This window comes from Thermobia domestica, chromosome 9 (genome assembly GCF_964235325.1).
Source record: "Thermobia domestica chromosome 9, izTheDome1.hap1.1, whole genome shotgun sequence".
Classification (NCBI taxonomy): Eukaryota; Metazoa; Arthropoda; class Insecta; order Zygentoma; family Lepismatidae; genus Thermobia; species Thermobia domestica.
Window position 1 is genome coordinate 75850267 of NC_137462.1, and position 14155 is coordinate 75864421.

At 35.7% G+C, this 14155-nt stretch overlaps 1 protein-coding gene across 1 annotated transcript in view; it reads right to left on the reverse strand.

Annotated features, from left to right (window-relative positions):
• The window catches only part of LOC145694026 (beta-glucuronidase-like), a 58044-nt gene that overhangs the window by 30364 nt on the left and 13525 nt on the right, over positions 1 to 14155 (reverse strand). Inside the window, exons 3-5 of the mRNA XM_081770165.1 lie at positions 13457 to 13632; positions 9673 to 9815; positions 8820 to 9019 (exon numbers count right to left, since the gene is read on the reverse strand). Of these exons, the coding sequence (XP_081626291.1) occupies positions 8820 to 9019; positions 9673 to 9815; positions 13457 to 13632 (519 nt within the window). The remainder of the gene's footprint in view (positions 1 to 8819; positions 9020 to 9672; positions 9816 to 13456; positions 13633 to 14155) is intronic.

Genomic DNA, 14155 nt, shown 5'->3' on the forward strand with positions numbered 1-14155 from the left:
GGAATCCGAACCACATGAGCTCCCGCCGGGAATCGAACCCGGGCCTCCCACGCCAAAGGCGCGTACGCTAACCGCTTTGCCACCATTAGTTTACATGTCTCGCAATTCTCTACCCCCGGTGACTCCCGGCCCGCATACAATGATGACTAAATTTGAAAATCATCGCTAATGAAAGTTTCATCATTGAGCTCAGTGACCCCGAAAACTATGAATTTGACATTAATATCGGTCATTTTCGATTATTTTTACATGTCTCGGAATTCCTCCCTCTGGTGACCTAAGGCCCGCATACAACGGTGGATGAATTTGAAAGTCATCGCTAATGGTAGTGTTACCATTGATCTCAGCGACCGCGAAAGCTATGGATTTGACACTAATATCGACCAGTTTGGATTACTTTTACGTTTCGGTATCCCTCCCCCTCCCCGTTGGCCCCCGGACCGCAGCCGAATAGGGTGAATTTGGAAGTTAATTCCGTCGGAGTTTCACCATTGATCTCAGCGACCGCGAAAACTATGAAATCGACACTAATATCGGTCATTTTCTACTACTTTTACATGTCCCGGTACACGCCCCCCTGAGACCCCTGTTTCGAATTTTGTCAAAAACGCTTTCCCCTGGTGTGGGACCTGGACCAAGGTACCCGTGACCAAAATTTGGTTACTCTCAGTCAACTTGTCTGGTCCCTAGGTCGGTCCCGGAAAACGTCCCCCTGAGACCCCCTAGTTCGAAATTTAAAAAGAAAAACTCTTCGTCTTGATCTGGGGCCTAGACCAAGCTACCCGTGACCAAATTTTGAAAAGTTTCGACCCACTCGTCGGGTTCACAGGCCGCACAAAGATAGATAGACAGACACAAACACTTAATTTTATTTATATTAGTAAGGTCAGATCCGCCGTTATTGTAATGAAGCGGTGCTTGAGCGATTGATCGTAGAAATTCAAACTCCCATGAGTGATAATTTTATAAGCTTGTTTTATTACAAGTTTAAACTCTTTAGTCAGTAGAGAAGAGGGCGTGAATCATGAGTCAGAGTTGATGACAATGGGTTTTGGTGGGTCTGTGGGTCACAGTGGGTGAGAGTGGTTCATGGTGGGTGGTGGGTCAGAGTGGGTCACGGTGGGTCGTAGGTCACGATGGGTGGTGAGTCAATTGTTCATGGCTGAAGTTTTCATTGTCCCACGCCTTCTCTTAACTACATTAGTTGAACTACAGTGTTGAAAATTAATCAGTGAAAATCAATTGCAATTGATCAATCAATTGAAAGTAATTGCTGTGGAAATCAATTGTAATTGAATTAATTGCCAATTAATTTCAATTGCAATTGAATGACTGAATTCAATTGCAATTACTTTCCAGTGCAATTACTTTCAATCAATTGGTTACTTGCAATTGATTGTCCATTATTAATGGCCAACTGCAATTAACAATTAACCAGTACTTACTTCAATTGTTAATTGCAATTAACAATTAAATTTACAGATTAATTGTTAATTGTTAATTCAATTGAAATTTGCCCAACACTGGTAGAAACCTTCTACTGCGATGTTAACAAGCGATACTAGCGATTAGCGATACATTGTAACCGGAGTCAGCGCTTGGTGAACCTATAGTACTAACTAAAGTCTGGGGAAATGACCAGGCTAACAAAAACCAGTGATTCTTTATTTATAAATCGTTCAGAAATATTTTCCTTTAAACGATTTTTAACTGTAGCTTAATCCCAAAACTGCTCATACTAGAGAAATTCCGAAGTTTATAACAGAACAGTGCTATAATCTCCTGATTACTAAGCATAAGGTAAGATACCGAGATGATACAACTTGGTCGTAGCAGTAATGCTATTTTGTGTAAAAGTGGTAGTTACTTCCGTGACCAGGTTGTAGGCTATCATCCCGTTTTCTGATGTTTAGTAATCAAAGAGATATCAGGAGTTTGTGGGACTGGGCCATATATAAGTTCCCAATATTCCAGATATTCCATTCAGTAAGTTCAGTCAGTAAATACCCACTTTTATCACAGATTTATATTTGTTCTTTGTCACAGTATGCATTTCTGAGAAAATTAAGCATTAAGCATTTCTGATAAAATTACATTGTAGTAATTATGCAGAACAGTAAATCAATTATGACATAATTTTCGATAGGATATACTAATTAATGCCCCTCCTTCAAATCTAATCTCAAAACTAACAATATTAATTTAGTATCGACTACAGGATAGAAACGTTAAGGTAGATTTGAATTTATTTTAAGTCTTTGAAACATCCGAAGCTCAGGAGATATAAATTAGGGAAATGAGTCAATAGGGCCATAAAAATTTCCCTAGTGACCGAGGAAGAATCTTGACAAACTCCTCAGTCGAAATATTTACCCACGAGGGATCGATCAAGCCATCTTCCTAATCTTAAGCTGATGTTCTACCGCTGAGATTTGGTCATTCGGTGTGGGTATGAAGTGTGTGTGTATTTGAATTCACGTCAAATTAAAAAAAAAAAAAAGAAACTAGTGAAGGTAAACAAACGAAAGAAAGAAAAATGCCACATATACTTCTTTTGCTGTAAGGAGTTCCCATTGAAATGTCTGTTCTGATATTGTTTGATGTTAGGGAAAGAAAAATATTTCCTCCTTCTGCTTCAAAGAGTATTAACTTCATCCTTTTAATGAAGAAAAGGCAAATTCATTAATCAGTTTTAGACCTTAAGGGTAAAAGTAACCAAAATTAATTGAACTACGGCCAGATGAAACCAAGAGGCTGCAACCGGGGCAGCTGCCCCGTGAGTCTATGTATTTATTGATGTAGATGAAAGAGGTGCTAATAGAAAAAATTGCCCTAGGCGTCAAATGTCTGGTTTCGTCACTGATTATGCTACCATATTTTCAGATTGTGAAATCGGGACATTTTTCGGAAATGTTAAGAATACATGATAATTATTGGCAATTTACTTTAAAGTGAAATTTAAGCTTCAACAGCAAGGCTTAAAATTTAAAGTGGACTGGGACTGCAAATCAATGTCCTGTTAGAACTCAGTTACTGTTACTGTGAGACATTTGTCTCTTAAGAATATTTGTTCTTGTCCATCACTTTTTACTTTTTTATTATTATTAATACAGTTTATATACCAAACAACTATTTATATTATTATGTGGTATTAAACCAAATCTGGAACTTGTGATATTTATTTACTTCCATCATTCCATCTGGTAATTTAGTGTAATCTATACAAAAGGGAATGTTTTCGGGCTGGTAAAATTTGAAATGATTGCTGCCATGCTATAACTTTGAGCTTCGCCTTACCTTAAGTAGATGAAGATATGTCGGAAGGTTTGATTCTTGTAGATTCACTAGTTCACAAACGCTCTCGAAGATGAGTTCTAGAGAATATGACTCTCGACGAATAACATTCGAACAAATTTATCAAGAATGTTTGGAGATATGCAAAGAAAATGGTCTTAAAATTTCAGAGCCGGAAACAGATAGACAATAGGTGTTCCTCGTAAAAACTAACTGGACATTCGCCATCGAAATATCACAAATTCATTTTGGATGAATCTCTTCCTTCATTGGAGGCACAAAACGAATTTTCTAAAGATAATATAAAATAGACATTTTTCTGCCTACTATTGATAAGGCAATCACTGAGATGGAAAACTACTTTGGACTTTAATCCAACATTTCGTTCTCGAGTTAAGGCCATTTTTGTACCGTTGTGACAAATTGTCGGCGGCCCCTATCTCCAAAACGACGCATTTCCGGACACTCGTTTTCACCCTTAAATTGCTTCTTTCGGCATCATCTTTCATACCTCTGAGTTTTGTACAGCATCACGGATTGTTTGAAGGGGTTCTCACCTTGAGGGCCCTAAAATGGTGAGAACTGTGCAAAAAACACATTTGTTTTTCAGTTTTATTTCTTTTTGACAATGTTGCCATCACTTTCAGGCCCTGGAAAAAGTATATGTTGTACGCAAGGCTATAACAAATTTTTTAACCAAAAAGTCAGCGACGTGTCCTCTCCAAAATTTTTTTCTACAATTTTTTGAAATTTTCAACACGCAAATAAATAAAGAAAATACGCATTGATGGTTTTGAAAAAATTGCACATTTACATCTAGATAGTATCGTGAAACTTTCAAAATTTTTCGACAACCCCCACCAAAATTTAAAAATATTCAATTTTAAGCATGTATAATACGATAATTCGGTAAACGGAGGGGGTGAATTTTTTAAAAAGGTAGTTTTATGTCAAGGGTAACCTTTTGGGTCAATAGCAACCCAATTTGGATCAAGGGTCGATTTTACTATCTTACTAGGAAAGGCCCTTTGAAAGCTGATGGAATGGCTTTTCGAACGGTATGCAACATGTGGCCGTGGTGTCTTTGGAAGGGAAGCTATTGAGGGAAATTTCGGAAAGTTAGCGTTATTTAAAGAAATTGAATGGCAACACTGATTCCCAAATATCCCTCAACAACTTCTCTTCTAAGGACACCACTGGCACATATTGCATATCGTTGGAAAGGCCATATCATCAACTTTCAAATCCGCTGTCTTACCTCTCTAGAATATACACAGGGTGAATAATATGCAATAAAGTATAAGTCCAAAAGCATGGTTTACAACCTCTTCCTCTCAAACCGTTGAGATTAGGACTCATGTTCATATGAACTTTTCTGCTTAGAATGACCTATACTACCATTTTCCGAAGTATTGCCCTTTCCTCCTGAAACACTCATATATATATATATATATATATATATATATATATATATATATATATATATATACAGGGTAGTAATGAATTATACAGACGAAACTGTAAAAATTGATTCCTAACATCAAAATAAGAGAAAAAGTTAATATGGACTTGTGGGAAAAGTGCATAGTTTCAGAACTAGGGCTGTCCAAAATCGTGAAAAAGCCAAACTTCAAGAGGCCCTATTTCGAATTCGAGAGACTGTGGATGATCAACGTAAAGGAAGTCACGCATACGGAATCCAAAATTGCACATTTTATTAATGTTCAATGGGTGCACAGAGTATTCCCTGCAGATTGAAATTCCCAGACATGCCATGAACTGAATTTTGAGATATGTTCTGACTTTATGATTGGTCCAAAGTAGGCAAATGATAATCCTTGATAGCAGTGAGTACGGAATCATTTGGCGCAATGTCGCAAGTGTTGAGGATCGTAAGCAGCACGCTCTCTCGTACTGGAAAACACATGCTACAATGTTTTCTTTCACACTTATAAATGAAGACGACATTAAATATACCATGATGAAATTCATCGCATCACACGTTATTCCGAACACACACACACACACACACACACACACAAAAACATGAAGCTGACAGTTCCTAAAACTTCCGACTTCCCTCAGAAGCATTGGATTTCCATTGTTGTCAAGGCTTACTTTCTGCCTACTTTGGACACTCCTTGAAATCAGGGTATATCTGAAAATTCTATTGAGAGCATATCTGAGAATTACACCCTGTAGGGAATACCCTGTACACTTATTGAAAATTGATGCAATATGTACTTTTGAATTGTGTATGCGTGGCTTCCTTTACGCTGATAAGGACCACAATTCACAGTTTCCGGAATTCGAAATAGGACCTGTAGAAATTTAGCTTTTTCGCGATTGTGGACAGCCCTAACTCTGAAACTATGCACTTTCCGCCATAGGTCCATATGAACTTTTTCTTTTATTTTAATGTGAGGAATTACCTGTTTCAGTTTGTCGGTATAGTTCATTAACACCCTATATATATGAAGTTTATCACCCTATATAATTTGAAGTTTACCATGTCGTGTACTATTGTCTTTCTAAGGTCATAATAAAGAGCTTTAGTGAGTGTATACATTAATATTAGTTTAATCCTCATAGGTGGCGTTATCACAAAGCATGACTTTACAGGTTTAAAAAAGTCGCTATCAGTGATACCAGCCCGTAGGAAATATCCCACATTGTGGGATTTTTTAACATTAATTTTTCGAATAGGGATAAAAGGAATTTTCGTCAAAATTGGAAGCATATATGGGATTTTTTCTTATATTATTTCATCAACTCCAACAAAATTCTTTATGAGCTGGAAAATAGGCTAATAACGCTTGAATAATAGTGAAATCAGGGTTAATTGTCAAATTTTCTTCGAAAGTGCATATGAGTGTACAGGTAATTTATGCAGTAACTTGTGAATCTCAAAAACAAGTAACATAAAACGTAAATTGTACTATGTTGATGTTTTAAGAAAAAAAATATGAACGGAAGAAAATAATTTAGTACATTAGAAACTGCCAATTTCTAGAACATTCCACACTGACTAACTGGAGAATGAAGTTTGTCTACTTTCTTTACTTTCAGTAGAATATTATGGCGCAAAAGCTTGATGAAAATACTAAATTCTGACGACAAAATGGTCATATTTTCATAAAAATTTCAATAGCCTCTTTTAATTAAGAACAGTACTTATTAGGAATTTAAAAGATCGGAATTTACCAATAATTCACTTAAATATATTTTTTAAAAAATAAATAACATTATAGTTTTAGGGGTCTAATTTTAATATTTTATAAATTTTGAAAATTTTGTTATTAATATAGCACATAGAAAATGTAATAGCAAAATGGAAATTTCTACCTTCCTCTGTACTCTTGCTTTCCTTATAAAAAATAATCTGTCTCTATCAGATTTTCTGAGAATATAAGTAACAATAAGGTTCTAGGCAAGGGCGCCGGTTTCTCTGTAACTTTGGGGAGGGGCATTCATAATATATATATAACAATACATATAACAAGAAAAAATACATATTCATAAAAATACAGGGGGCCCACATGAGCTTTGAAGGGCCCGGGCCCCCGGCACCCCTCAGGATGGCACCCTTGGTTCTAGGTTGGCATCACTGGTCGTTGTTCTTCATTTTGTCTAAACCAACGCCTGACGATTAACACCCACTTTTTTTTTTTTTTTTTTTTTTTAGGTTAATTAAATCTTTCGAATGATATATGTCCCCTCTTTGGACATTTTTCCGCTAAACGCTATGAACACTGGAGAGCCTGAATATCTTTAACATGCCATATCACACATTTAAATAACATAATGTGATTGTTTCCTCTCAGAAAGCACTTCCTATAGCCATATTTTCTTTGTTCTATCTATGGAATATTAGAAATTGAACACCCGTGTAGTAAAACCGGAAGATCATTGTGAAATTCGTGGAGAGTAAATAGCTGTATTTCGTAAAAATAAGCTTTTATTTCTTTTTTACAAACGCAAAGTGCGCCAAACTGTTACTTCGGGGAACAATGCCTCCAGATAAGTAAATATTAGTATAACCACACCTCACAACTCTTTCACTCTTGGTAAAGCAATTGTTTTTTTTTTTCTTTCTTTCTTTCTTTCTTTCTTCAAAGTCAGATTCTCCAAAGTTAATTCATGTACACGTTCTCACAGATTGTTAGTTTATTGCTAAGAGAAACATATCAGTCAATATTTTAGCTTCCGCAACTAAGTATCAGGAAATGTTACCTCATTTACAAAATGTCTCTTCTTCTGTGTGTTTCTTTCAACATGTTCGTTCTTGTGCAAATAAATTTATTCCAATGCAAATGATACAACTTTTCAACTCGAGAACTATTTTTCATCACTTCTTACTGCACTCCTTCATGCTATGTATCCTTCATGCTATGTATCCTGTATCATTTCTAACTTTCAGTTTCCTCGGTGTTGAAAAAAGATGGGAAATTCCAATCAACTAGCTGGAAGACCTGTTCTTGCACGGGTGGAATAGATTTGTAGAAAATATTTGAAAAATATACATTTTTGAACCCCGTCGCTCCACTTAAGATATGTAACATAATTAAATCGAAATGGGCTGAGCTCAAGACAAGTCAGGGGTGTACTCACGGGGGTCCACAGGGTCTGAACCCCATAAAACTTCGTAACTTGACTAACATTTATAGAATTTCTTAAACTATAATTGTGTAACAGAGAAATAATTGATGTAACCTAAATATTTGATTTTTACTTCTCCTCTGTACTCTTGCTTTTCTTATAAAAATAATTTGTCTATCAAATGTTATGAGAATATATGTGACAGTAATTAACAATTATAGAATAACATAGATTTAATACTACATAGATGTATTGAACCCCCAAGAAAAAATGTGGATCTCTCTAAACAAAAAAATTTGAGTGGGTGCCCTGAGCCTGAGCCATATGCTAACTATTATGTTCTAGAAATAATTTCAAACGATTCAAGCATTTTCGCGTGATGACGAGACAGATGAAATCGGTTTCACTTTTATATATCGAGTATAAGTTCTAGAAATTGAATCCTTTCACTTCTTAGAAGCAGAATTTTCGGAAACAAATCTACTTATTTTTACTAAGAAATGTTACATCAAATGTCATCTCTTTAACATAACAGGCACATGAGAAACTCTATTTTCGGTGTAATATATTTTAAACACCCTCTTTCCCATTTGATTAATTCAACACGCTAAAAACCTGGCTCGAATCAAGTATCAACTAGGTTCATAAATTCATTTCAAACCGTACAGCCGTTTTCCCGTTATGATGAGTCAGGCAATATCAAGAACAAAATATTTAAACTGTTTTCCCTCTCCCCTTAGAAGCAGGATTTTCAAAAAAAAAAAAAAAAAAAAAAAAAAGACACATTAATCCAATAACTAAATTAAGCAAACTCGAATATTTAACATTTACATGTTTATCATAGAGGTAGTAACGATAATATTTTTAAATACAATTTTAAAATAATTTTTACGCTTAACTACGGAAGGATAAAATATTAAACTTACTTCTAATTGGTAAATGTATCCAGGATCGTTACTCATCAAATATGGCCACCATAGCCTAACGTTTTCAATTTCAATGTCACCTGCGTCTCCGACTGCTGTAGCTACAGTTGTTCCATTTCTGTCAATCACTGACACTAACACATTTGGCTCTCTAAACCATGTTCCCGAACCAACATAGCTTATTGAGTAATGAACTATGCCTGGAATGAGAAAAGTATATAAAAATGAGGCCCTATAATTTTTTGTACGTCATGATGCACAATTACAACACCAAGAAATTAGCACATATTTGAAAAATAAATCTCTATACCTGCACCCTTAAATAACTAGCAGACTAGTACTAATGGAGTCTTTCGAATAGTCCTATACAAACTTAAAAATTAATTATGACGTAATATATTTAACTTGAAACATAAATAATAATAATCAAACAATGCAAAGGTTTTACTATCATCATTTGGGAGTTTTTCTCCTCACAACTGTGACAAGACAATTGCCGGTTTCTGTAGCAACCATTTAGTTATGAAGCAAAATTACAAAAGTTACCAGACATTTTCATTACCCGGGACAATCTCCCGATTTACAAATCACTAATATATTTTTATGTAGCGTCCCCCAGATCTATTGAGGAGAAGAAATATGGTAAAATTAAATTACATTACAGAGTTGTCAGTGATCCAGTTTCGAAACATCAACTTTTTGTTCTAATTGGTTCCATTCAAAAAGATCTTCTTGCCGAAACTATATATTGTTTTTTGTCTTTTCTATCTGCGCATTTAAACATTGTTTTAACGTAATTACTCACTGAATCTTGTTCAAGAGCAACCTTTTGTGAGATTCCACAATGATTTACCTGTTGTCCCTGAAACATCTGTAGCTACTGTGATATCGTCGATGTAATTTTCTGGTGTAGTGTAGAGGTAAACTGATCGATGAATGCCAGCGTAATTATAGAAATCAAATGTGTAACTTTGAACAAAATACCCAGGAGGATACCTAGAACAGAAAGCATTTTCTTTACAAATATATATATATGTTATTAACAAGGTTTACTTTCATTTATTCATTTCATGAACTTTCGGTAACTTACGAGGCCAGCTTATGGTAGCCAACTTACATTAATAACTAACAACAACAAAAAGAAGAAAAATAGAAAAGGAAGCAATGGAAGTATGATAGATCAGTGAGAGCGTATATTTAAAGTTTCTACTTCGTCTCACCAGTCTGGTGGTAGAACTGAAGAAAAACCTACAAGCCTTATATCCTTTAATTGTAAGACAAGGGCAAAAACCTCTAGCTAATGTTTTTCTAACCATCGGAACATGATCAATAAACTCAGCTCACAAGCTCCTGGCGTGCCAAGCTGCGGAACACAACCTCTCTTGCTCCTTATACCCATTTAAATATTAATTCCAATTCAAGTACTTGACAGTGTTAATGTGATGAGTTCCGGGTTTCCCTTTCTCCGGCTTCACATATAAATTGTACGTAGTATGGGAAGTGTCTGGCATCGATGGTGAAGATGGGGAGCACCATTGTCGCAGCTTCCATTCCGCTGCATACACATCGAGCAAATCCTGTTTCTGGCTTGAGCTTGGTCACCAAATAACTTATAGCGATCTTTATTCCTTAGATCAGTCGTTCCCAATCTTTTTTGACTGACCTCTCACCTTACTAAACGCCTATGGCATTGCGATACACTAGTTTAAATCTTTTACTAATAATATAAGTTTTTATTAAAGTAGTGACTCATATGTAGTTCTGAGAATTGTTTCTGCCGCTGGAGGCATTGACTGATACAATCAATCTGTCTCAAAATTGATTTTAAACTAATTATTAAATGCTCCACAATTTTTAAATTCTAAAATTTCGCGACACACCAGTTGAGAACCACTGTCTTAAACAGGGGCTACTTGTCCATTAAATTTAGTTTAGCTTTGTCCAATACTCACCGATAAATAAAGTACACACTCACATACATACACCTGAACTGAAAGTATAAACTCGTGTATAATTACGCCGGGAACTAACAATGAATAGAAATAATTGGAGCTGAGCATTCTTGAAGTTTTTACCTGCACAACCATACAATGATCGATTTAATTATGAAATTTTCAATTATACAAGGTGTCCACCGTGAGTCCCCAACATTTCAAACAAATATTGGGAGAAAATCTGTATTTGATCATTACTACAGAATGCAAATAATGTTGTAATTTAAGAAGTTTAGTGTAACATGTGTTAGTACAGTCAGAAACAATATTAAGTATAGGTTGGAGGTATAAGAAATGATAGTTCCAACCTATACTTAATATTGTTTCTGACTGCAAACTTACAAATGAGCGCCTTTGGTGGTACTAATTGTCAAACCTGTAGTCAATTTCACGCACTGTGCTATGAAGAATTTGTAATGTGACAGACTTAGTGGTATCTCCAGTGGCGTATTTACGATTTTGTTTCGGGAGGGGCTTTGTTAACTTTCGGGGAGGGCTTTGCCTGGAAATGTGAAAATTCTGCAAGATATTTCATTTACTTTACTGTAATAAGATTTCGGGGGGGGGCTTAAGCCCGGAAGCCACTCCCCTAAATACGCCACTGGGTATCTCTTATGTTATGTTCTAAATCTAACATGTTGTCAACTTTTGTACTGTTCATATTGTCTTTGACGTGCCCCTACAAGCAAAATCTCCAGAAACATAGAGTCAAAGAAATTGGTTCGCCAAAGCTAAACCAGCGATTGCTGAATGTAACAATTGAATAATGTAGTGCAGCGCATCCTGCTACAAAATTATTGTCGGTTGCATGTGTGTGATTTTTGGTGGAGGAAAGTTCTCTATTATATCCAAGTAAGAGTTATCGACAACAGTTATCCTCTTGAAGGAATAAAAAATCACAATTTCATTTTCCATATCACACAAAGCAATACGTTTTTGAGTGTCTTCCATGTGTTCTACGAATGCATGAGACTTTGCTAAATCTCAAATTTCGACATTGCGAGATTTACTATTCCCAATAGGTGAAAATGGCAAAAATCTGAAAAGATGCATGATAGAAGGGTATCTTCACTCATAATGAGGTTTCACGATTTGATCAGTCATTAATTAGACTTGCTTTTCTGCAAAATTTTACCATGTAGACATTCAAGCGCAGTCGACGGTGAAGAATTTTCTGAATTATCGACCTTTTCATTCCAAATTCTCTCCCTGGTTCCCTAATTAAGTTCCTTGGACTTCGTTCAAAAGATCACCACACATTTTTCAGAACCTCTTGCTGAATACTTTGATTTCCACCATTGTGTTCTTTCACAACACTATCGTACGCTAAAAAAAAATTAGCACATCGTTTCTTTATAGTCTTGAATGTCGGAGGGTCCTTATTGTGCACAGGATGTATCTTGCACTTCAATTAGAGATTTTTATTTCTGCATATCATCACTCAAGTTGGGCTCGGTTCTTTAGGCTCGCCATTTTAGAAATATCTAGCAGAATCAGTTCTTCGCACGGGATGAATATGTTTTATTTTGAATATAAAGGGCTGAGTTTGGATTTAAACAGCATCAGAAGTGTTACTGTTCAACTCAGCGACCCGAAAACTATGGATTCGACACTGTCGGTCAATTTCGCAAATTTTCAAATATCTCCCCCTTCCCCCCACCCTTAAGTTGTACCGTCAAAGTGAAATGATTAAAACACTCCCAGGCCTAAACCTCATGTATGGTGAAAATTTGATCGAGTTCGGTCAGGTGCTTCAAAATGTACGAAGTCAGAAACATAGTACTTTTTGTTTATATATATATATATATATATATATATATATATATATATATATATATATATATAGGTTTATATAGATTTGCTGCAATGATGGAACTTTGGTTCAAGTGTTAACTACGACTTAACATACATTTATTGAGTTTCTCCTTCTGTTATTATGAGAATCCCAACAGCATGACCTGAAATTAAAGGGAAATAGGCTTTTATAATAATCGATCACGCTGAACACTGTACTGTGAATTACCACTTCCATATGTCCCATTAAGCTTTCATCGGTTAAGGCACCTGTCGTTTTCACTGAACTTAATGGAGCCAAGGATATTTAATGAAAATTGTTTTTGGTCCATCTTAAATTGAAGCCCTTAACCCATATTAGAGCCTGCCTATTTCACCTTTGCCCTCGGAAACTATGCGAAACATACTTCGGCCCCACCCCCGCCTCCCTCTGACGGATGAAACCTTCCCTTTGCTTAGGGAAAAGAAGTGAATGACCTCAGCTGTGTTGCCAATTTGTCATTCAATCGTTTGATCTTAACGAGTGAAGATCGTAGGTTACTTAGAATTGCTAACAAGACAGAGCACAGCGAAGTCCGTGAAATAACTCATTGTGGCAACGCTTCTGCATCCAACAATTGAAAGATATCGGCCGCAGCAACTTGTTCCTTCTCTTTCGAGGGAGGTACGGGAAAACACATATCGACAGCAGCGCCAGCAAGGGCACAGTTGAGATAGAAAGGCTCTAGCAGTATTCACTCCTGATTTACCTTAACTTTAATCCTCATTTCTCATACAGCTCCGATGTTAAAGTAGAACTTTACAGTCAAACAGAAATAATGAAGAAAAATAAAGTTAATTTAGACTTACTTGTTTCTATCATTGTGATAGACAATGTTTCCTTGTGGTATAGTTACAGGTGTAAGAGTATTATTGACGGCGACTGTTATCCTATTATTAGATCCAAAATTCAAGAGATCAGTTATGTCCGCTTGGAAAGGAAGATGGCCGCCACTATGCGAAACGGATTCCATACCATTTACCCACTAACAAAGAACAAAGTAATTATCAAATATACTATCCAAATACATGTAAGAACTAAATTAAAGGCAAATTATTTTTATTAAGTACACGTTGAAAATGTTCAATTAAAAATTAGAAAAGATTATTTCCGTCTGGCTACAAATATATGTTTGAATCGAAAGCAAGTGGGAGCTTAAATATGGCAAATTTTCTATATTTTTCATCCCAGGGTTTGTAATGTAATACTTTAGAAGCCTATTAACAATAATAATAGACTAAATGAAACTATAAAGACTAAAGAAAATTATGACAAGATAGTGGAGAACTGATAGGTAGCTCATATACTCTGTTATACATCATAGACTCACATGACCCAGTATCGAAATAGAACACTTAGCACCACAGTTGAGAGCTATATTATGAATTCATCATATCAATGATATGTAAAATATAGTGGCACACGAAAGGAAGATAACACTGAAAAATTAACACTCGGCAGATATCTTGGTATCTTGGTATTCTAAGGTAATTAAAACATGCTGATTT